The sequence below is a fragment of the Engystomops pustulosus genome, chromosome 10 (assembly GCF_040894005.1).
Source record: "Engystomops pustulosus chromosome 10, aEngPut4.maternal, whole genome shotgun sequence".
Taxonomy (NCBI): domain Eukaryota; kingdom Metazoa; phylum Chordata; class Amphibia; order Anura; family Leptodactylidae; genus Engystomops; species Engystomops pustulosus.
This window is the reverse complement of record NC_092420.1, coordinates 55,096,122-55,122,574: the sequence shown is the minus strand read 5'-3', so window position 1 is coordinate 55,122,574 and position 26,453 is coordinate 55,096,122. Positions and strand designations below refer to the sequence as shown.

General features: G+C 39.7%; 1 protein-coding gene across 2 annotated transcripts in view; it reads left to right on the top strand.

The window, feature by feature from the left end:
• The window catches only part of OLFM3 (olfactomedin 3), a 135,367-nt gene that overhangs the window by 94,685 nt on the left and 14,229 nt on the right, over positions 1-26,453 (top strand). For both annotated transcript variants that reach the window (XM_072128607.1, XM_072128606.1), the window contains exons 2-3: positions 9,709-9,855; positions 25,948-26,103. In XM_072128607.1, coding sequence (XP_071984708.1) covers positions 9,709-9,855; positions 25,948-26,103 — 303 coding nt within the window. The remainder of the gene's footprint in view (positions 1-9,708; positions 9,856-25,947; positions 26,104-26,453) is intronic.

Genomic DNA, 26,453 nt, shown 5'->3' with positions numbered 1-26,453 from the left:
GACAGATCTGCATGGAGAATTACTATATACAGCACTATTATACTTTAAATTTAATATCTTAATACCTAATGTAAGGATATAAACCTTGAAGCAATGGAATATACTGACAATTTTAAAGATGCTATTCCTCTCCGGGACTAAGACCCATTAAGCCTGTGTTCTTATTTGTAAGCTGATTTTTTAGTGTCCAAATCCTAAAAGGCAGAGGGTAGCCTAAAACAGTGTCTACTATTTGTAAAGATGATCACAGCATGGTAACCAATGTCTTCCGGCTAGTGAGGGTACAATATTGCCGCTTCTGTCTTTGAACCATTATAAGTCTGTTTGTAGCCTCAGGGAGGCTTGTGTTCAGACATATGCAGAAAACCACAAGAAAAGACGATTCCCAGATGAGTCCTCTCATAACATATGCTAAAATGAATTACAACTTCATAGTGTTTAATAACAAAATGATTAGAATTAGGAAGGAAATAGAACCAAGAGAGGTTTACCACCATCATTTATTCATGCTATGCCAAAGACTTACATATTCATAGGTTTCTCTGCATGTTCATGTCTGTCAAATTTTAATTTTTAGATCTTTTTTTAGCAAATATTTCAAAAAAATCTTGTTTACACTGGTGGCCCATAGAGAGCAGCTCTGTATGTGAGCATCTGTCGCCAAATATTGCAGAGGGCCTGTCACCAGCGGCTGACGTGAGAGCCTATTCAGGGATTATTCCTATTGTATCTATGATATCAATATTGTCAGGATTCAGTCCTGACAGGGGTCTGTGGACCCTCTGGACCACCGCTGGAGATGGTACTAGGTGACACCTGGGACTGGAGTCTAAGTGGCATCTGGTCTTCACCAGAGCCCACTGCAAAGCGGGATGGTCTTGCTGTGTGGGGTACTACTAGGTCGTTCCACGGTGGCACCCAAGGTAGCAATGCAGGAGACCCGAGCCCAGGGTGACAGCAGGAGAACAGTGCTGGAAGGAACTCTAGGACTCACAGCAGGAATACAGAAGCTGGCATGAGGAACAGGAATGCAAGAACGGACTGGCACACAGAACAGGAATGCAGTAGCAGGATCATGGGAACACAGGAGGAGGAACTGAAATGCAGGATACACAGGAACGGAACATGGGATCACACCTGAGACACAGGAACGCTGGAGACACAGGAACGCTGGAGACACAGAAACGCTGTAGACACAGAAACGCTGTAGACACAGGAAGGCTTTCTCTACACAGGAGTGGCTTGAAGATTCGGCAGGGAATGATGGGAGCCGCCAGATTAAATGCAGACCCAGAAGGGGCCAGCGCCAATCACCTGTACGCTGGCCCTTTAAATCTCTGAGTACCACTGCTTGCGTGACCTATGTAGTGGGACACACGCAGTGCCTAGTACGGATGGGAGCAGGAGCTTGGAGAGGTAAGTCCGGGGCCGGGGGCGATCACCACAGAGAGGGGCACGGGTGCCCGTGACAAATATTCTTATAGGTATCAGGATCTTACTGATGTACTACTCACAAAACTTAAGGGACATTTGGCTTTCTGGAAAAATGTATGGAAAATGTAAAAATGTAACACTGCTATACTAATATACTGTTATTTCATTAAGGTAGTGTATTTAAGTTGAAGTATGTATTAATGATTTTTGAGATCTCATTAAAGCAAGAGTGAACAACACTGGTGGGAATACCCCCAACAAAACAACAATGGTGACAACAATGGCTGATTCATCCTTAAAGTCTCCGGCAGTGTTGGTGGCCATCATTTCTGCTCTGAGTGAATTTACTTTCATCAACCGTACAACACTGAGGTCCTCTTTTGACCAGCGTAGATGGTCCCATGCAAGATGATGATTCCCTGTTGTGTGCCTAGCACACAGACCACACTGATAATATTGGTTTTGTATGGTCTAACATTAAATTTACATGCCTCTCACCTGCCTATGAGTGGAGTTGTGTCTGGCATTGTGTGACATTCATCATCCAATTCTGCAGGTCATTGACCACAATGAAGCAGTTATCTGTGTTGACGTGGCCAAAGGACAACCACTACTATGCTTTTCTGTGACTGTTACTATATCTTTGTATCTCTGCTGCAACCAGCTAATGACACTCTGTGCCACTCTAATTAGTGGCCATTTCTGTCTGAGAACATCATGCTTGAAGGGATGTAATGTAATGTTAATCAATTACTAGTGAACAGTATGGCCTGTATTTATACCTTCTAATAGAGGCAGGAAATTTATTGGGCGATTTATGGATCAAACACCTGTTTCAAATTTTGCTATTAAGCTCCTTGTTAATTGTGCTAAAAGTAATGAAACATTGAACAGTTGGTCTTCTGCGTTCAAAGTTTACAGAAGGTTACATTAAGTTCCCCTGTAAAGTATAGATTGCATTTTGTAGGTTCATCCTGAAATTTTACCCACAAGCCAAATATCATATATCCCAAATATTCATACATAACAAGTCCAGGGCCATGTCAAGTCTGTCTTTTGGTCATTCAGGTCGGTGACATGTTATCTAAGAGTGGAATTTCAGGCTGCCAACCACTGTCACAATCACAATAACAAAAATTAATTTACTGTTCACATTCATGATGCTCCATGTGTGACTGGTTCTATAAACCCCATACTGTAGCAATATCACTGTTATGCAGGTTAAAAAAAAGCATATTATCACAAAAAAAGCAGTCATTAAACATTTTTATTCAACAATTTTTGTACAGAAATAATCAAATCCAGCACAAATACGCAGGTGACTGTTTTAGGTTCTCATTGAGCACATGTCCACCATGTGATTGATCAGCTGTCTGGTCCGTACTTGTCATGTCTATGCTGGTAGCTTTCTATAAAATACAGAAGCCATCATTTTAGTCAGACAGTAAACACTCTGGGAGATAGAAGCCGTCTCTTGAGAAAGCCTGGGATTACCATTACAAGTTGTTATTAATAATAGCTGGAGCTCAAAGGGTTCCGTGATCCTCAATCATATCATTATTATTGTTGCACAGTACTAAATTCTCACTCTGCAAGTGTCACATGTCACCTGCTGCCCAATAATGGCATATCCAGCTGTTCTGAGACCAAAAAGGAAAATGGAATTGTGAGCTAAGAATCACAATCTTTTCTAGACATGAGACAGTACAAATTCTTTAGACCATAATAATTCCAATTGATCTGTCTGATATACAATATAAGTCTGTCTTTGAAGGAAGTAGTTTATACACAGTTACGGAGCAGCTGCAGGCACGTACAAATCTTTATACATCAATACAATTGACCATAGACACCATTGTACGTCAGGATTTATTAATCACCAAACTTTCAATTCTTGAAACCTGAGCAGATCCTCTAGCAATTTATAGGAGATTTGTCAACCATTATAGATCAGTATGGCACAATGGCAGATTATAATATGGGCGGTATAGATGTTTGCCCAGGGCCCAATGGTTCACAGGGCCCAGGGCCACTCACACCAATCCTTTTAGTAAAATACCTGACTAGAAGAAAGACCTGCAACCCCACTGTGTCCTGAGAGTCAGGCTCCTCTTACAGTACGGAGGGATGAGGCTACTGGGCAGCGGTAATAGCAACTTCCAGATGCAGTTCTGTCTGGTTCTGTGCAGAGGTCCCTTACTGCTGCTGCCGTGTGCTGGTGCTCTGTACGTCTGTCAGTCACTGCAGCCATGCAGGGAATGAAACATCCTCTAAAGCCCTGCTCCTGCTGCCAAAGTGCAGGAGAGTGCCCTCGGCACTGAAGACAAGCTTGGAATCATCAATAGCTCACTCTACATTCCCCCTCTCATCCTCCGCTATGGAATTCACTATGGGCACATTAATACCCCCCAATCCCCTGCCTTAGCTTATCTCCCTGTGGTCCTCTCTTCTGACCTGCATTAGCAGGCCGGGAGGAGTTTTGGGTTCTTCTGTATTTCAAGCTATTGATCACCTACTGTGTATAGTGTGTGTAATGTGAACTTATTTATGTGTTGTGTATATTTGTGCTTATGTAGATATATATGATATGTATATTCTTGTTGTTTTTTTTCTGTTGTAATAAAACTAGGTTCAAATCTACACTAGGGCCTCTGTCAGGGTCCTCTGCTGCAGATTATGTCAAACATGCTGACACAAGTCTTTAGTCAATAACGGGCACCATGACTTAGACCAAAAAAACCTGGTGTCCATGATGTCGCTTCTTGTTTTTTCCTTTTGATGAGTACCCTTAAGGCCCCATTCACACCTCTGTTAGCACCCATCTGTTCTCCTGTTTCATTGTTTATAATGGTGAAATTATTGCTGCAGCCAGTGTCATTTCCTCCGTTTTAATTGACGGAAGGAGGCCTTCTGAACTGAAGGTGAACAGAAGACATGTATAAAGTTTCTTTTATACTCTTCTAAAATGAAATAGCATAATGGAAAATAAAGCGCCAATGTGAACTTAGCCTAAACGTTGCAGGATAACCACAGCTGTATTGTGGCTCTATAGTTATGTAGAAAGCTTGTTTCTGGTATTGTCTCAATGTAGTAAGTCTGGTCCTGGCATTTTATTTATGTAGTGAGTTGGGCTTTGGCGTTCTATCAACTGTATGTAGTAAACTTGGTTCTGGTTGTATCTATTGAGTAAACTTGGTTTTGCTTCCATATCTATGTAGTCATCGTTCTAGTACTGTATGTAAGTATTTAGCTTGGCTCTGAATGTAACTATATAGCAAGCTTAGTTCTGGTACAATATATTTGTAGTAATCCTGGTTCTGGATCCATAGTGTATATATAGTACACAGCTTCTAACCACAGCTGTTAGAAAACTATGAATTACAGTACAAGCTTAGACTGTCATGCACACACTTTACTCCTAAGACTGAAGTGGCTCGAAGGATCAGCGATTCTTGGAAATAAAGGCTCATGGGGTTATCCTCCTATATAATAAATGGCACTAAAGTCTTTCTGATGAAAACTAGATTTTACTTTGTATCAGATCTCAGCAAGCCCTTTCAAATTTCTATTACTATATATATCTTCTCAGATGCAGGTATAGGTTACTGTCTGTTGATGTCTGTTGACTGCTACATCACATTATACTGTATATAACCACCATCAGGTAGTGCGGACTTGCCAGCCATTGACGAGTCCATACTACCAGCGGCAAAATGCAGCCTCATCAGGGGTGGTGGAGTATTTAAACTAGGATCAGGGGAGGACAGGTCAGAGAGGAAATGCCTGTTTTCTAATGCGATTCATCATGATTCGATTCTGGTCGAATCTAATTTTTTCTAAAAATTCAGCGAGCTTGGTAGAATCGAATTTCAACAAATTCGCCCATCTCTAAAATTTATAAATAGTCCATACAAAAAATATGGTGGTTTAGTGTTTCAGATTAAATCAAATCAAAAGACAGGTCGCTGTCTCCATCTAGAGAACACAAGGTTTAATCACCGGAGGCGACAGGCCTTTTTTACTATTAGAACTGTCAATCTGTGGAAAAGCCTGCCTGAGGCGCTGATCACAGTAGGGACAGCAGAGAGCTTCAAGAAGGTTGTAGATGCCTTTTTACACCTAAATAACATTGATGGTTATGTTATATAGAATTATTTCCCATGAATCCCTTCCTCATCCAATCCCTTTCCTTCTTTGGTTGAACTTAATGGACATGTGTCTTTTGTCAACCTTATAAACTATGATACAATGACTTCACCCCACCTCATGGCAGATGCAGCCCTACGTCCATACCTCTAAATAAACAGAGGCCGCAAGTGCCCTACCTACCCACCTGCTACTGCATTTGTTTCAGGCTCTGGTTGGGATGGCACAGACAGCCTCTGCATGCAAAAAGAGATCCGGCATTGACGAGCTTTAGCATGGCTTAAAGGGAACCCCAGAGGAGGTGAGTATAAGCTCTTTTTTATTTTTAATGCCTCACTTCACCTGGCCATATAAAAAAATGTCTCCTTGAAATCCCCTTTAAGAAAGGTATGACTCTTGTAGCTTATTTCATTCTGCAAAGAACTCATTCTAGATATAAATAATTTGTTGTAAGATAACACAGTTGATTTTATAGATATGTAAGGGAAACATTTTTTAACTACAAGAAGGATGTCAGTTAGTTAATAGGGCTCTGTCACTAGCTAAATTTGTAAATAAAAATGTGGTCACAGGTTCCCTATAATGCACCAATAAAACAAATAAAACAAATAAAACAAACTAATACATGGTCAAAACTTAACATATACAGTCTAACAATGCACCAGATGTATCTTCTAGTAACAGACAGTGGCCCAGCTTTTTCTCTAAGTTTCAATGAATAAAAGTGTCTTTTGAGCTCGACCCCCCCACATCAATATTTTTGTTTGATAATTAGCAAGCGTACATACTTTTTTAAAGGCATACTGTATACCCAGCTAGAATTATGCTTAACATGAAAAGAAGAAAGATATTATTAAAGTGCCTGGACTTCTAAACTTCACTTCTTTTGAAGTCAGTGCTGTATGTTCAAGACATTACAATGTGTCATGTGAACATACCCTTAGACCCTTCATAATGACAGCGAGCTCTCAGCTCATTATTGATCTTGTGTTGGCTCTGAATGACACAATTCATAAGCAGATGCTTTAATCAGAGTTGATTTCCATTAACCTCTTGTACAACAATCTCTTTTGTTCTCAATGTCAAGCTCATTAAACTTGTTTATAACTTATTCCGTCTTTTGCTTGACTAGATGGGTCAGATAGTGTTGCTGTGTTAATTCTTATACGTATTTTTGAAAAGTCATGGTGATACAATGTAAATTTCTTGTTAGAAGCACAAGTTACCTGTTAACATACTGGATATATTGGTGCTGGTTAGCCACCAGGGAATTCTAGCCAAAAAAACTTTGAGAATTATGTTCCATGGGCGCTAAGCTTGAAAAGGGGAAAAAACACAATTTAAAGGGAATCCATCACCACATTTTACCTACTCAAACTAACTGCTATGTCCCCTAGAGCTATGCCCATACATGCCTCCCATACCTTGGTTTTTATTTTCCTGTTGCTACTTCAATGCCTAAAGTTAACTTATAAAATATGCAAATGCAGCTGATGTGCTTGTGAGGGCATTAGCAGAGCACCTTAGGGTTCAGGCTCCACAGCAATAACAATTCCCCCTGCTACACATCCATCATGAAATGCCTTCTCTCATTCTTTCCCCTTCAGGTATGTTGCTCCTGGATCTAGCATGAGCCAAAGCCTTGAGCTGCTGTGTCGAAGCACTTTAGCCTAATTTGCATATTTATAAAGTGAGGTTTTTGTGCAGACCAAGCAGCTGGTCAATTTTAAAAAGTTATGGGCTACTTGTGTGGTCATCGATTTCTGACCTGCATTAGCAGGCCGGGGAGGAGTTTTGGGTTCTTCTGTGTTTCGAGCTTTTGATCACCTACTGTGTATAATGTGAATAATGTGTGCTAATTATGTTTTGTGTATTTTTGTGCTTATGTAGATATGTACAATGGGGCATATTTATCAGAACCTCTGTGCAACGCCAGGGGCGCAGAGTCCCTGAAGTAATCGCAAATGCTAGCTTATTGCTAGCTTTTGCAATTATATGCCCTGATCTGCCACCTTCACGCCTGTGGGGCATGAAGGGGCAAGAAGGGGGGGCGTGGCCGGCCGAACATGCAGTGGCGGGGCTATCATATGTATGATAAATATGCCCCATTATGTTTATTCTTGTAGTTTTTTTTCTGCTGTAATAAAACTAGGTTCAAATCTTTTGTGGTGAGGAATGCATGTGGTGAGGAATTAATACCACAAGCATTTAGGAGAAACGCATATACAATTGAGAGGAACTCTACTTGGGGTTAGTGGGGTAGGTTTAGTTGGGTAAGGGTTAGTGGACACATTTAGCTTCCTAGTGTTTGTATTTACACAGTGTGCTTGAATTGCATTTAGGAACGCCAGTGGGGAGTAGTTTCCATGGGGAGTAGTTTCAGTTGGGATCGCATCTACATTCACACTAAAACACTTGTGATTGGGGAAAAGGATCTTGGTGGACGTTCTTAATCACCAGGTTTTTAGTGTAAATCTAGGTGTGATCGGGAAAAACTCCTCCCACTATGCTTGAAGTAAAAATGCATTGGGCAAAACACCTCTACATGTGATGATGCATTTTTTCCAATGTGTTTCAAAACTAAAGCAAACAAAAACTTGACTACACCAGTATCTATGGCAGCATCCATACTGTATAATGGCTTAACCCATTTTGTGTTATAACTAAATGAGTTTACTCACTTTTAGTCATGTTAAATAGTGCTGCATCTGTATGGACAATATGGGCACTGATTTGGGGAGAAAGTGTCAGAAAATCTGTGTAGCGTAAAAAAGAAGAGAAGCTCATGAGAAAAATTTCTTATGGCCAAGGACAGATAAGACGCAATCCAGAAACAGTTGATTTCTGCTATGGTCTTAAGCAGCAATTCCGCTGCATCAGAAGATCTTATGCTTCACCTAATGATATTAGGACTTAAAACCTATTAGATTACATTTTATTAAACATTTGTTTTTATTGGGGGCTTTATCTCCTTCCCCACCACTCTAGTAGCTCGTCAGTTCCATGTTATGGTCAGTACAATCCATATGTACTTCTACATAGTTATATAGTAATATGTCATTCTTCATCTATTCAATCTAATATATTATCCATTTTGAGATCAATATGAGCATTAGACTCACATAATCTTATTTCTTTTCAGTCAGGTAGCTGCACTTTGCCCAGAATCCTCTTCGGCATCCCGTGATCTGCATTGGCCCAAAATGCTGTCATTCTGAATTTTTGGCCTTTTCCTACTTGTATAGCCGATACTGCATACTTCATGCATGAGATAACTTTACAAAGCGTCTTCCTTTCCTTATGTAACACTTACCTTTAATAGTAGGGTAGAAGAGTTGTGTGATGGGGCAGTATTAGGTGGTCCTATTCATGGAGTATGTGCTTTTCCAAGTGAATCAGCCTTACTCTTAGGAGAAGTGACCTGCTTTATTTTCTCTTGGGTGGTGACTTAACTTATTTAATAGTCTGTGTTTAAAACTCCCAAATTATCATCACATAAAAGAGAAAGAAAGTTGGCACTCACCGATTCTTTTAAAAACTCTTTTTTATTAATTTAATCTTTAAAATTGGCAAACAATACAGGGGGGAGAGGGAGAGTTCGTTCTAGGGAAAAATCGTTTTGCGTAAGATGAAGCTCTAGGACTGGTGCAAAATGATTTGTCCCCAGAACAAGCTCCGATTGCTCACCCTCTCCTCTGTATTGTTCACCAATTTTAAAGATGAAATGAATAACGTAGCGTTTTTAAAAGAATTGGTGACTACTTACATATAATACTTTGCCCCGATGTGTCATATACAGTATTTGAATCTATATTATCTCACTGTATAGGATCTCTATATACATTTATTTTATTTACCATATACAGTATATAATGATGGATATGCTGCAGATCTTTACATCTTAGATTATTTATGCAGTATATGGAAAGGAAATAAATCCCATCCACAATGTTATTACTGAAAGTGGCTGTGGGTAAGCAATGGAAATTTCCTCTAAGACTAACCCGAAGTGATTTTCTATGAGTGTTAATTACCTAATCCTACTCTGTTAAACATTAAAAAAAAGAAAAACAAAGTGCCTTTCATTTTTTCTTTATTACTTATTATTTTTACTCTCCTTTATTGCAGACACAGATAAGCCCTCGGGAAGGATGGCAGGTTTACAGCTCAGCTCAAGACCCAGACGGCCGCTGCATCTGCACTGTGGTGGCTCCAGAGCAGAACCTGTGTTCCAGAGATGCCAAAAGCAAACAGCTACGCCAGCTTTTAGAAAAGGTTTGTGACTACCGTCATTTATTATTGCAGGGAGCCATGGGCATTGTGGTTTTATAAGGAACAATTCTAGGTAATAATATTAGGAGGCACCATATCATTCAGATTATGTAGTGTAACATCTGTGTCAACATTATCCCCGGTTTGTGGAGTGTGGTTGAGGAGGCGCTGATTGTATCCCTGTACCTCCCTTGTTCTAATGTGTGTGAACACATTGTTCTTATTGTGTTATTTGGATTGATCAGCACCTCACCCGTCTCCTTCAGGAAGCTTAGCTTTGGTCCAGCGTAAGTTAACCTGCTGTAAATGACAATTTTGCACACTAATCATCTTCCCCAGCGTTGTTTGGATCTCTGAGTTCTGGTTCAATCACTATTGTGACTGGGTTCTGAGATCACATTTTAGTCCTGCCTTGCCTTCATTCCCTGCTGGTTAAAGAAGTTCTTGGCAAGATCCAAACTTTGTTAGTCTTTGTTCATTGCATTCCTAGAATCCTGATCTTGGCTGCTGTTCAGATTCCCTTCTGTATTTTTGATTTTGCTCTTTGTTTGTTCTCTGTGTTGTCACCCGAATTAGGAAATGTCTCAGCTGGAAGTTAAACTTTGATAAATATCCCTTAGTAAATATGTTTTAACACTGGCAGATTATTATGGGGGATATTTATCTGTAGTCTTATTTTTTTTGGGGGGGTGTTGGTTGGGTTTGTGTGTTAGATCTGAACTTCTAGGTTTTTTTGGTGACTTTTTGTGCAACCCATTCAGTTTTTTTTTCTAATACTAACAAGGGAGACGAGGGATTGTGCTGCTTTTTGGGACTTTCCAAAATGAGAGCATCTGGAGATAATGGGGCCCATGTACTAAGGGTTGCGCTGCTCACTTTCGTCGGACTGTTCGCCTTTTTCAGGAATTAAAGGGGTTGTGTCACCATAGCACATGGCTGTAATTGGGTCCAGTGCATTGTGACAAGTACTTTCACCATTTACACTTATTACAAAATCTGCAGCCTTACTGAGATAACTCCTTTTGTTCTGGCTGCTGTCGCCCCCTGGTGGTAGCTGTGTCCCGTCCTGAGCTACAGCTGATCTGGCCGAGTCTGCACACAAGGAGTCAGCCAGCTGCTGCGTATTCCTCCACAGGCTCACAGCTCCTCTCCACACTGAGAGATCAGCTGACACACTGCAGCCAATAGGAAGTGAGAGAGGAGGAGGGGCAGAGAGCTTAGCTGTATACACGAGTGATGCCTGTGATCTCCACTGCTTACTGCAAGCCTCAGCTTCACAGGTGCTTACTGTGCACATCCAAGGTAACTGCAGCCTATACAGAGGACAGTCCTCCTCTAACAATATGGCTGTAACCTCATTACTGTGCACATCCAGGTACCTGCAGCCTACTATACAGAGGGCAGTCCTCCCCTAACAACATGGCTGTAACCTCATTGCTATGTAACAGCCCTTTCCTTCCCCCTAAGTATCCATCATTAGATCACACAGGAGGCTGCAGAGATAAAAAAAAAAAAGCATCAGGCTGAACTGTGATATCCCCTGAAACCTCCTGCCATCCTCCTTCCACAGGTGGAAGGTGACTCTAAAGTCAGTGAAACCCAATGAAAGTGTGGCGTTCGGACCCTTAGTAAATGAGCCCCAGTCTTTTCCACTGGTTTGCTTTTGTAGCAACTTTTGTATAATTTTTGTGTTACCATGCCTGAATTATCAGCAATAATCTTTTATAAATATATATATTCTCATTACTGCACAGGAATCTCGGTCGGACTGTACGACATACAATATAATCAATATTATACATATACAATAAAATTGGAATAAAAAGTAGAAAATAAAAAGATATCAGAGGCTAGGCTTATGGTAACTCGACAATGAAGTGTCCTAATGTTGGTTAAACCAGATGGTAGTAGCAAAAGTGGTGAAAGAAAAATACAAAGTCATGAGGGTTCTGTATCTTAGGGTAACTATAACATTGTAGATTGCTTAATGCTTGTAAATTACTTTATGTTGCAATATACCCCAAATGAAGCCACCGTGCTTGATATATTATATCTCAGATCGTATTCACCATATATCAGAATATGTCTTGACCAGAGGGTCTCAATTGTATACAATACAAATGCATATGATGTTCATTTAAACGATACTGCATCTATTTAGCAGCTTGTAGTCTTATATTCTTAAGATTGTTGCAGTTACTCACTATTTAGTACACACTTAAATATTCGCACAATGTCAAATTTGATATATGGAAACGTGTGAGTGTAGTAATGGTTACTCGCATATTCCGTGTCTCAACGTGCGCAATATGCATGCATGTGCTTTGCTTTGGGGACATACGGACAAAAGCTTGTAGCACATCTAATACAATTTCTTTCACACTCAGATAGTAAGGTTTAGAGCTGTTATGTTTTTTTCTTATGTATCATGTACTTAACTTTGTAAACATGATATGATTCTGTTTTTCCAGCAGTTTCCGGGGGCCCCGGCATCCAAGCTGACACACTAAAGAATGGAGGATATGTACCATTCTATACATATTATGCTGCACATTGTACAGCAGATATGTATATAACAGGGCACATCTTCCACAGTACACAGCAACAATTGGTAGTTCAGATAAGAAATGTGAGAGGAGATGGAGGGGAGATCAGAACCACAGGACTAGGAGTCTCTCATCTCTAATCCCTGCTGTGTACTTCCCCCATGTGGTCAGCAGCTACTGGGCCAGGTCTGTGTAAGTGTATAAATGTATATATCAGTACATAAATGTGTATAAGAGTGTATAAATGTGGTATGTGTGTAAGATTGTATAAATGTGTGAGTGTGCAAATATATATATTTTTTTTCTTTTTTGAGGGGGTAGGGGGTTCTATTCACAAAGCTGCTATGGGGCACTATCAGGGGCGTAACTTTAGAGGGTGCAGAGGTTGCGGTCGGTTATGGTGACACTTTCCCATATGAGAAGGCTATTACTATAAACCATACATTATAGTCGGGGGCCTGACACAGACTTTGCACTTGGGCCCATCAGTTTCTAGTTATGCCACTGGGCACTGCCTCTCCTAGTTACATTTTATAGAAATAACTGATATATACACACATCGGATACAACACCCTGTGCACAGCAGAGAAAAGTCGAAGTATGTGTAGAGTGAGAAAGCAGAAGATGGATAACACAGGATGAAACCAGTATATCTGTGCGGATAAAACTGGTGACTGGACCTTTACTGACAACGCACAATGAAGCAGCAGTGTTGATGAGCTGCCGCTGTGGAATAAAGATAGTTATAGATTTTTTATTACATGGCTTATGTACGGCATCCAATTTCTACAAGAGATGAGTATAAGCTACCATAAAGCACTGCTGCGAGGGCTGTGGAAAATATCCATCAATCTTTAAACTATTGGTGTGGCAAGCCTCTCATATTCCATCCCTTCAGACAGCCCCCTGTGCTTACTGCAGACTGTCTCTTTCTGCAGACAGAAATTGGTGTAATAGAGCAGTGTAGGAGCATGTAACATCTCAGCTGCCAGACTGTCTGAAGTGCAAGGTTGTAAAGCAGCCAGCTTTGCATATTCATGAAATGTGCCTTCAGTTTATTCTTACACAAACTGCCCCACATTTACAGTGTGAGTATCCTTCTGCTTGCTCAAAGCAAAATAAAACATTGGGGCAAATTTACTTTGTAAGCTCTACTAAAGGGCTGGTATAGAAGAGGTAGTAATATTTAGTGCACACAAGAAAAACGTTTCAATGTATCAGTGCCCATGGCCATTATGTAAATGAACATGGGAACGGTAGGTTAAAAAGTAGTGCATGTCCCAGTCAGAACTGTTTTTTAACAGATCAGTCATATTGGGAACTTATACAGCTTTATTCTATATAGAATGGTTAAAAGCATTTAAAATGACCAAAGTAGATAAATACACATAATGTACATAATAGGTAATGCTGCAACAACCAGATATATCAGTGGATGAAATGATTGGTCACAGGTGCATCAAAATATGATCCCATCATGATAAAACCATTGATCTAAACAGCCAAACACATGTTATGCAAGCCATTGGATATGGTAACAGTATCAATCAGCTTAAGTTGCAAAAAATACTGAGTCCATTAGTAACCTAATAGTCAAGCTAACCAAAAATTAAACCGGTGGTGGTGCGGTGATAAATTGGGACTGGGGTGTAGAAGCTTAAAGCAACTTCCTCAAAAGTATGTAGCTTGCCTTTATATGCCTCTCTCCCCCACCTCCCTAATTCTTCAACACGTGTGGTCCAAGATGGCCCGGTGCTGGAAGTACTATGAGATATCACGAAAGTTCAATATTCATAACAAGAGAGTCCTAAGATGACGCAGGAGGACACACGGAATAAACTAGAGTTCAAAGTAAAAGGATACTAGAGCACCAAAATGGTGCCAACACCCAAACAATAAGAAAAAAAACACAACAAAAATGGCAACCGACCTAAGAACCCACCCAAATTATGTAAATCAATATTGCAATAGAATGCATGTGCTACCTCACCTAAGCATTTTGTAAAATTGATACAGATAACCACATGAAATTCATTTTTATATACATATCCCTCAATAAAATGCAAAAATGTGCATTAAGTGCTCAACATTTATCTGGATCTCTAAATCCCTATTTATCCCAAATAAAGGAATTGAACAAAGTGCAGGGCAGACACCTGTAAAAATATCTATATAATCTATAAGTAAATCCCACAAGGATAAAAAAGGGGTGTGGAGGAGCTTGAAGGAGAGAGACAAATAAAAATCACACAATTCACTCTTGTATTGTTAGTGCAATTGTGACATCCTGTAAAAAAATGACAAAATATAATGGACCCAAAAAGTGTCAACTTCAAATGACATGCATTATATACTGTTTATCTGGATGTCAAAAATTATTATTGTCTTTAGAATAGTAGTGGTCTGCAAACGGGATCAAGTCCAGTTGCCCATGTTCACACCAAGTCCACACCAAGAAAGTCTACACCAAGGGAATTAAAGTCCATACCAAGAGGAGAAAATTCAAATCATCTTAATGTTAATATCATGGTCCCCATAAATATCCAGGTCATAGTAGACTTTTATATTTAGATAAACATTTGTCCAGAGGAGAGAGAAGGTGATCCATTGAAGGAATCTCTTCGTTGGCGAGGCAAATCTGTAGTGTTTGAGACTGTAAACTTTAATATACTTACATCACAAGGTTCATATATTCTCCAGGTAAGGTGAAAAAAGACAAAAAAAACTACTGTGCTATAAAAATTTGTGTTACATATAGAAGTATATATATACATCTATATGTCATATACATCATGGTCTTGAAAATACTATAGATACGAGAGGGTAATTTATCATAGTGAGGACACTCTTTTGTTTGTTTTGGCTCTTATTTATCAAAAGGGGCACACATTTTAAGATGGCACAATTTGCACTTTTTATGTAAAGTACTATGATCAAAAAGTCATAATTTGCACCTTTTTTGCTCCTTTTTTCCTTCCTTCCTTGAAAGAACCCTCCATTAATCAAAATGTCATAGTTTTACACCTATTTTTGGTGCAATTGAGCTTATTTGTACCAAAAAATGGATCAAATTAAACAAGAACATCGACCCTGCCTAATAGAGCAAACCTAACACAGAAAAATCTTATCCAACTTTGTCCAACCATTGGAATAGGCACAAAAAAGCAAAACATTAAGAAAATGAAAGAATAATAACTATGATAAATGAACTCCTCAGAGTATGTTTTTTGGAACAAACTAACTTGTTAGTAACTGGCCTTATAGTCATGACAATGTAACTATAAATGCCTGAACCAAAACAAGGAAACCTTTTAACAAATATATTGTTACATTTGGGTCTTCTGCAGTTTATAGAAGATGCTGAATTCCTTCTGGTTCATTTCAGTCCGAACAGTGCTCTAGTAGCTGCCTGCTGATTGAAACAATTTTGCCCGGCTCTCTGCAAATTTAGTTCTGAACCAGCAAGGATTACCATGTTCACACTTTATTCTCCTCTTACCTGGAGCAAAGCTCATATTCTGATAAAAAGCAATGTGTGTGCTAGCCTCCATTGCTGGTTAAAATGATTCTGCTAGCTCTACCATACGTGCTCAGTTTGGCTTTCTCCGTATTCCTGGTTTATGATATTTGGCTCTTGTGCTTGACTATCCTTCATATCTGTGATTTTGTGCCTGATTACCTATCTCTGTTGTGACCGGGATTGTCAACCTCCTTTTTTGTCTTATTTGTCTTGTTACATGTGCACACTTTGGTGCAGGGAGAGACCATCTTCATGGTTGTCCCTTATTGCCTAGGAAACACAGAGGAAAGCAGGCAGGGCTGTTGGGGAACTAGTGTTTTAGGGCTCACTGCCCTGTCTGTTGTCCCTGAGTCCAGTGTCCCACTTGCATAAACACTCCTACAAAATGATAGGAAATCCCTCAGAAAGCTGTATATAAAATAAGAGGGTTTTTTTTATCAAAGAGAGAGAAAAATATAATAATATTTATGTTCAAATAAGTAAAATAGAATACCCTCAAAAAATACAAAAGTAAAACATGTGTATAGTCGGTACATACCCTTAGACATTGTGTTGGTCTGTTTAAGTGAGAAGATCAGGTAACTTGACACTATTATAGTCATGCTAAGTTCATCAAATGTTGTACATTTCATAAATTTGGCACACTTAAGTAAACTGACTTCTAAGGATAAATTGACCCTATGGTTCACAACATCACTCCAGTAAAGGGGAGGTAGAAAGTGAAATAAATTTATCCTCACTTATATTCATCTTTAAATCCATACAGTCTCCAGAAAATGTCAAAAACTCCTATGACAATAAATTCTCCCAACAGTCTGCGGCTACCTCCACAATCTCTTACACCCACACACAGCGACTAATTTGTGAAAAACAACATATTACAAATTTATCAAAGCAATTTTTGTAAATTACTGGGGAAGTTCCAATTTCAAGATGTGCCCATACAGTGCTGTCTACTACGCACTAGACAGACAGTCATGCACGTTATGATCAAAGTAAAAAATCATAATAAAATCAATAATGTGTTGGAGGTACATAAGAGCAAATATATTACTGGCTGCTATGGTTTTATAAAAATATATCAAACTGAATTTTTAAATTAAAAAAATACATTTTCATTATTTGGGAGATCAAAGGCGAAAAACAAATTCAGTAAACCTCACTGTTAAATTGTTTCCAAATATGTACCAAAGATTTTCATTGTCCTTTAGGAAGTGTAGATTGAAAAAATGCTAATCTATATGTCCCGAAGGAAGACAATTTAGTCTTCTTATCCTGTTCTTGCAAGAAGCATTTGTTTTCTCTAGTGCATTGCAGCACTAACAATGTGTTCATTATTACAAGTGTGAGATTACTAAAATCTCCCAAATAAAAAAATATAGATTTTAATTTTACACTTGATTTACCTTTATTTGGATAGTTTGGAAAGGAAGTATTCTCCCCAGTTAGTCAATGCCAGAGTTTGCAAACATGAGCCCCTGGCTAGATCAGGTAGTTTAAAAATTACCATTCCAAGAGGGTCATTTATCTTTATTTTTCTTTTTGAAATGTGCAATGAAGTCCGCCAGACATTTATCGTCAGTAAGACAAATTTATCTCCTATTCCAGATGTGCTAAATGTTGCAAATGACATCTAAAATTTGCAACATTTTTTGGAGCAAAAAACTCCAGGCAAAACCAAACTTAAGGAAAACTCAAAACATAGAGAGAAGATTGATAAATTATCAAAGTAACAAGCAAAATCAATTCACTGTGGGGACTATGAGAGTATAACTAGTGGTTAAAACATAACCTTTATTAATATATACTGATAAAACGATAAGGAATCCTAAACTATATTTGTGTTTAAAGAATCAAAATCCGACCCCAACAACAGACTGATGAGCGTCGATATCTGCTGGGAACTGACAGGTAATATTGGGAGGCTTAAACGGCAATTCAATGAGATAGAGACACTGGCCTATTCTAGCGTAGGTGCCTAAGTCAAGCACTCTAACCACTAGGCTAATGTGATAAGTTCTCTATCTAAGGCTAGCACTCCTCTAGATATAAGTGCGATCCGACGCGTTTCCTGATACCATTCATCAGGGATCTGATAGTTAGTGTTGTGATCAACATATTCATCCACATATTGTAGATTCAATTATTGTGGTTGACCACATTGTTAGTGTTACACATATAGATAGCGTGTCCCCGCATAGATATCAACGGCAGCCGCCTGCGGGGAACGCCGGATATTTAATGCTTAAATCCCACCCCCCTTGTGTCGTCACTGCGCGATCTCTGACTAATGCGGGGGCACCAAAGAAACGGGCCTCCCCGCATTAGTATGTCACCCATACTGAGGCCGAGACACAGGCGGTGCAAAATCCGGTCATGTGATCGCACGTCAGCGGTAAGTCCAGAAGGACCGCCCCGACCGCGCGAAAATCACTATTAGCTGCTCGGGGATGAAGATGTAAACAAAGATAAGAAACCGCTCCTGCCCAGATGATTCGGGCAAAAGGGGAAGGGTGCAAAATTACAATAGGGGAATCAGGAGTACACTCATCTTTAAGTGTACCCGGCCGGTAGGTATTGCGTACATCTGTTTTGAAAAACATTAATCAGGGATATAAAAAAGGGACGATAAAAGCTGGTTGGAGGTAAAATCCACCAGATGGATACTCCAGTATGTATAAGGAGCGGGGTACATATGTGGAGCAGAAAGGGGAGATGGATAGAGGGAAACGGCGCTACAGAGGGGATCAATGGGAGAATTACTCATCGCAAAATAATATGTGATTCCCACTGTTGCAAGCACACTGGTCATAGAAAGCTAACAAAAGACAAACTTTCATTAAGTCCTTTGGGGTCAACCGTGTCCAGAGTAAAGATCCATTTGGTCTCCTTTTGTTGGATTAACCTGTCCCAGTTGCTCCATACTCCCCCCCCCCCCCCCCCGTTTGGGTGGTCTCACTTTTTCTATGACTTGGAACCGTAGCAGTTTAGGATTGCTATTATGGCAGCTGGCAAAATGTCTAGCCACCGTAGTAGTACGTTGGTTCCTGATGTCACCGGCATGCTCTTGAATTCTGACTTTGATAGGGCGGTAGGTTTTGTCCACATAATTTAAAGGACATCGGCATGTAAGCATGTAAACAGCTCCCTCCGTCCTACAATTCGCATGGTGCCATATGGAAAACCTTCTCCCATTGCTAGCGCTTTGGAAAGTGTTCCCCCCCAGGACCAGCGAGCACACACTACAGTTGCCACAATTGAACAACAAGCCAAAACAAATACAGGCGGTCCCCTACTTAAGAACACCCAACTAACAGCTGACCCCTAGTTAAATACGGACCCCTCTGCCCCCTGTGACCTCTGGTGAAGCTCTCTGGATGCTTTACTATAGTCCCAGATTGCAATAATTAGCTGTAAAGTGTCTGTAATGAAGTTTTATTGATAATCCTTGGTCCCATTACAGCATAAAATTTTGAAACTCCAATTGTCACAGGCACAAAAAAAAATATCTAGATCTACAATTATAAAATATACAGTCTCGACTTACATACAAATTCAACAAACCTATGGATTCTATCTTGTACGTAACCCAGGGACCGCCTGTAGAGATAAAAATAAATTAAGTCCCATAGAGCATGCCCCCCAATCTTGGGCAGATTGTTGTGTCCCCCCTTCCCACCACCAGCCCTCATTTGCCATAGTTTTCGTGGAAGTTGTTCATGTAGTTTATTTTCTGTAAAACCTGGTGCAACATCGACCTGTGTTTTAGACATACCGGATTCCATGGCAGTTTAAAATAAAGGAGGTAAAAAAATAACTTTTCAAAAAATACTCAAAAACATCACAAAAGCTATATAGATTTGGTTTATAAATAATGTAGTGAGCCAGAGAGTAAAGCTACATGAACACTGCCCCGTGCTGTGCCGTGATCTGTAGTCAATGGAGGCCAGATACTCTGGGGTGAGCACGTTGAGGCACATGTATCAAACTGTTGGCTTGCCTTTTTCTTAAATTTTATCAACTTTTCATGGCAATTGTGCTCATTTGCGACTTTTTTTCTGCAGTGTTTCCTGAGCTATCAACACACCAGCTCACCTGTCTCGCAAACGTGTTCAGTGAGGCACGGGCCACCTTTCTGCATAGGCAAATATCCAAGAGAAAATATTCACGGGCCAGCCAGACTGCAAACACGAATAGTCTTTATTTTGGTAACATTACCAATAAAATGCCACTGTGGTGTATTAAAAAGGTCAATACGTTTCAAGCAGAAAAGCAAGATTCTTTCATTTAAGTTTTTGTTTTGAACAGAAAGGAAGGCAACACACTACCCAATGTTTGTCCCTGATGGGACAAAACTCTACAACAAGATTTTTTCCAGAAAAAGGTACTGAGGGTAGTTTTGAATCATACATTACCCCTCCCATGTGATTTTGTGCTACTAAGGCCAATGGCAGATAGATTGCATAAAGTTGTGGAATTATAATTTATGAATTGTGGTCCCTTACAAGGAGTTGTATATACAATGTGCCTCCTTACAGAGAGATCTATATATTGTGTTCATATATATATATATATATATATATATATATATATATATATATATATATATTGTAAGGGATTAGCTCCGGGGATCGTCGTCTCCTAAGCAGACGAACAGCACACACAGGGAATTCACACAATGTGAGTAAGGTTAAAACTGGCCTCAGCCAGCTTTATTTGGCAGTACACAAACTCAAAACATAAAAATAACACCTAAGCCTCTCCGGCACTAACTACACATCGAGGTTCCCTACCTCACCAGGTGCTGCCAGCCACCCCAAAAACACAGCAACAGTTCACTGCCACCGCTCCACAGGCCTTTGCCGTAGCCTGTCTCTTCCCCAGGGTGGAGCCCAGTGTGAAGTCTGCCCCATGTATTAGTGCAGCCCCTCCAGCTGAAAACTAATCAACTTAATTAGACAGACCCAACTTTTCCAGGTCTGTCTTCTACTCAGCTTTTCATAAGGCAAAATGCACATTTTATGCCCAAAAGCTTCTCTAGTGGCAGCCACCCTGCCACAATATATATATATATATATATATATATATATATATATATATATATATATGGTCCATTTAAAAATAATAAACACACTTCTCCCACACTCCCACAGCGTCTTACTCCTGAGGAGTAGGTGCTATAGATTCTTGTGCAATCTGGAGGAGAAGGTGGAGGATGCAGACGCCCCTCAAATTGTCAATAGGCCAAACCAGTTGCTCCTTACTGGTTTAACTCTTTCTAGGATTCCATCTGCAATCTTAACAGCATCTTCCTGAATCTTTGGGATTGAGTAGTTGGTAGGTGGGTAACAGACAGACCCCATACACGCTTAAACTTGTCATTTTTGCAAACAAATGTTGTATTTTTACAATATTGATTCATACTAAAGAATTTTCTTGACCTGTGGCCTCCACTGGCTCCATGTAAGTGTATTAGGGACACGCTCACGTAGAACCGAAACGTATGAGCTGTGAATAAAGTTAGATTTATTTGCTCAGACATTTCTGGATGCAGGTTGCCTGATTTTTGTATTGTTTTTTTTTTTATCTGCAAAATAGAGACAGCTGTTAAATGTTGAATACACAGCACAGAACTTACAAACGCATTCAGTTCTGATTGTAGCCTATTTGTTATAGATGTTCTAGGATAATGTAATCTGCAATGCAATATATAATTAACAATTGCAAAGGCCCATTCAGGAGAGGAAGAAAAATTAAGCTCATAAACAAAATATAAACAAAAAGTCTTTTCATCTTTTTTTACATTTAATTATTTTAGATCTACAATTACTCTACAATACAAAGTCCTTATACCAAAGACATTTACTAAGGTAGTCAATTTATTTGGAGATACAGTTATAAAATGGTTAAAAACTCTCGCTGATCAGGTGCTTCTCTGGCACAGCTGTGGTACAAACAATTGGGTGATAATAAATTGGAATTTGTCTGCCCCTAGAAATTAGGGAACAGGTGAAGAAATATCACATTATTTACAGCAGATGAATAAAGACTAAACAGAGTTGATTATATTGACTGCTAGTATTCACATTACACTAAGCATTCTCTCGCCGTATGGAGGAGTAAGGATGACCTTCAATTCAGTCCGTCACCTTTCATTGATTAGTCAGAATGAACATTCATGCCATACAAGCGAATGTTCTTTCATCTTGTCAATCATAGGCCTTTTATTCATCAATGTATGGGATGAAATATACAGGGATATTTATGGACATTTAAACCTGGTCTAATCATGTGAAGATGTTTTATAAGATGACCAATGTGTAGTAATCACAACACAACCTGGTGATTAGACATAATATACCTAATAGACCAGTGGACCTTATTATACTTTTATAACACCCATTATCAAGCAACCTAGCAAGTGGAGACTGTGAAGGAAACCATGACGTTTTAGACCCCTGAAGGGTATGCAAGGGCACTTAGTTATAATTTTTAGACACTCCCAGAATGCACAGGTTCTGAGAGGCGCAGGAAGTGATTTAAAGTTGTCCACACAACCTCCGGATATGGCAAAAAAAAAAATCACAACCCTAAATGGCTTTAAGACTCCTTTCACTAGCCTCATTGAAACAGAACCTTATCAAGCCAATTTAAGCTGCCACCAGTTCTCCTTTAATATAAGCCCGGTCCGTAACAGGATTATATAGGGTGAGGAACCAACCCGGTAGCATGTATATGACCAAGACATGGACATTTAGGTATGTGGATCGAGATAAATCAGCAACAAATATTAGAATTTATATTTAATTGCCTCAAGGGCACACTAGACAAAACAATATATACATCAGAGATATATACAGTTAAACAGAGTACAAAATACAAGGTAGCACTACAAGTATCAGCAGTTCAGTAAGTTAGTTACCTTGTGTAATGGAACCTGATAGTCCACACCTTAAGATCTTCCTCTGCACTTGATGGTATAATGGGTTCCCAGACAAAGACAATGGGGATTCAGAGGTGTCTGAATATATCAGGTGGCACACCTCTGCCACCCCCAGGAGGGGTCATGGGTCCCTCTTACCTGGTATTACGTCCAGAACATTGGAGAAGTCAAAGCTTCTCAAGGTGAAATTGCAGATCTCATTGATACCAAACCTGACCCATTTGCTATGGTCCTATCCAGAGATATTTATATCTCTGAACCCAAGGATGCTAGAGCCCCATGAATTGGGCCACTGTGATTTCCTGACAATAATTAATCCAAAAATGTAGTTGCCTTTGGGCTGAGATGGACCATAACTCCATAACTGTCCCTATTCAACGTAATAGTTTAAAAGTTTTTATGACTCTTTGTCTCCTGTTTGAAAATGGGGGGAGAATCCATGGGGACGATTTGGCTGCGGGAATCCTTTGAAGCTACCCCTCCTGGAGTGCAGGTAGTGCCAGATTCATGAAGAAAGGGCACCAGAAATCCTGGTAGTTATTATTGGTACGTGGGAACAGGTGTCTCAATAGTAGCACATGTGCACCAGCAATGGAGAGTTGGTCACAGGGACTCTCAATGTAGTTTAATAAGTTATAATCTAATAAATGAATGATTAGGTAGGCAGAAGAGCATCTCTGAACGCACAGTACGTCGAACTTTGAGGAAGATGGGCTACAGCAGTAGAAGACCACATCGGGTGCCACTCCTTTCAGCTAAGAACAGGAAACTGATGCTACAATTTGCACAAGCTCATCGAAATTGGACAGTAGAAGATTGGAAAAACGTTGCCTGATCTGATGAGTCTCGATTTCTGCTGCGACATTCGGATGGTAGGGTCAGAATTTGGTGTCAACAACATGAAAGCATGGATCCATCCTGCCTTGTATCAACGGTTCAGGCTGGTGTTGGTGGTGTCATGGTGTGGGGAATATTTTCTTGGCACTCTTTGGGCCCCTTGGTACCAATTGAGCATCATTGCAACGCAACAGCCTACCTGAGTATTGTTGCTGACCATGTCCATCCCTTTATGACCACAATGTACCCAACAGCTGATGGCTACTTTCAGCAGGATAATGCGCCATGTCATAAAGCTGGAATCATCTCAGACTGGTTTCTTGAACATGACAATGAGTTCACTGTACTCAAATGGCATCCACAGTCACCAGATCTCAATCCAATAGAGCATCTTTGGGATGTGGTGGAACGGGAGATTCGCATCATGGATGTGCAGCCGACAAATCTGTGGCAACTGTGTGATGCCATCATGTCAATATGGACCAAAATCTCTGAGGAATGCTTCCAGCACCTTGTTGAATCTATGCCACGAAGAATTGAGGCAGTTCTGAAGGCAAGAGGGGGGTCCAACCCGTTACTAGCATGGTGTACCTAATAAAGTGTCCGGTGAGTGTATATATATATGGCATATATATATATATATATATATATATATATATATATATATATATATATATATATGCACTTTACATATCATTGGTTAGATATACATACAAAGTAAGACATTACAGCATGGACAATTCCTGCCTTTTTGCTGCCTGTTTCCCCTGATTCTCACACATCCTCACACAGTGACACCCAATCCCAGACATTAGTGGCATCTAGTACCTTACAGGTGATGATCTGCTCCATCAAGAAGTGGACTTCATCACAATTTCTTGCTGCCATATTTTTTCCCTGTTGAATTCACTGCCAAATGTCTTCAGCGTGCAACTAATATTAATTAAAAAGGTGAAAACTCACCAAAATGACATCTCTAGAAAAGCACAACATATGAATGTATATGCAGACCCAGCAGTCAAGCTCCCCCCCTGGACAATGACCATAGAAACAGTGAATGAATGAACAATTTTGCAGAATTTGTCAAAGCATTCATGGGATAGTAAATTATTCACATAGTGCTGGTGCTCAAGAAAGCACAAGATATTAATACTCAATCCACCATTTACGATGAAGGCCCTGAACAATACAAATACTTGATGCAGTAAGTGGTCTGTCCAAGTTGGGGAGCTAGGCGGAAACCCCAACATAGTTTAATGGATCATGTTCCTAAATATATATTATCCTCACAACACAACTGAACACACTATTCCTCACAAAAAACATCTTTTATATAGCCCCCCGAATAAATAATAGTACATAGAGCACCCAGAGCTGCGGGCACATTGTAACAGATCTTCTATAATTAAACAGCAGTTTGTCAAGGAGACTGAAGGTTGTTCCACATCAAAAGGAGCGACTATTGAATCCAATATGGAGGCGCCCACGCAGTGACGGCAGTTTTGCCGGGGGCAAAAAACGGTTAACCAATCGCGGTTGTTACTGGTGGGTGTTTGCTGCAATATATAATAACCCAGCGACACATACATGATTAATCAACCATTCTTACTTAGATTAAGGCACCATGAATAAATTTATCTTTTTATATTTTTTATACATGGCCTCCTTTCTTCTAAAATCAACTTTTAAAGTACTTTTAAAATGATGCTAATGAGTGTTACCTGAGTCCTTCCATATTGTAGCTTACACTGTGCAGGGCGCACTTGCTGAGGGAGCACAGGTGGAGGGTGAGACATTGTAACAGCCTGTGAATCTGAAGCACGGAGGGGCTCTGGCCATGCCCCCTCAGAGCCCTTGTGGATGATTACCATAATTTTAAAAGTTGATTTTAGGAGATCACCACAGTCACAATGTCTGGATCTATGAGTAAGTGTCCCTGGTTTATCATGATGGACTTTCGTGGTAGATTTCTCTTAAGGATTCCAATTTATGTTTAATACAATTCAATGCAATGTTATACAATATATCACTTAACAAATTATAATGATACAATATTGTCTTGAAAACCTGCTTTCTCCATTACCTTGTAACCACCCTAAATCATGACCTAACTCTGTAAATGGCTTTATTTCAAGTAATATTTTTTGCCAAGTTGTCTCACTCTGTGTTGCCTGCATTACATTTCATAATCTAAAAGGTAAATCTGCCATTAAAATATAATTACTTGTTGTGATGTCCCAATTGCACAGGTACAAAACATGTCACAATCAATAGAAGTGTTGAACTTGCGCACACAGAGGGACTTCCAGTATGTGCAGAAAATGGAGACGCAGATGAAGGGCCTCCGGTCCAAATTTAGGCAAATCGAAGAAGATCGTAAAACACTTCTGACACGCCACTTTCAGGTAAGACTGAGGCAGGGAGGGAGGGTTATAATCATTATTCTATTATAATTACTCCTGTCTACAGGTAACTCATATCCACATTTGTAATATGATCGAGTTTGCAATTACAAAGTCATCCATTGAGGCTTCATGTACACAATCGTTTTTATACGGCTGTACTGTACCATTTCAGTATGGGTAGAAAACGGCCACGTTCATTTTAATGAGAAATACAGCCATCCTCTATATATAAGAGAGAAAGAGAGAGAAATGAAAAAAAAGGCAGCACCCCATAAATTGTAGTGAAAAATACATTAGTGGATTTATTCCATGTGAAAGAGAAACATTTCGGCTCCAAATGCAAAGGTCTA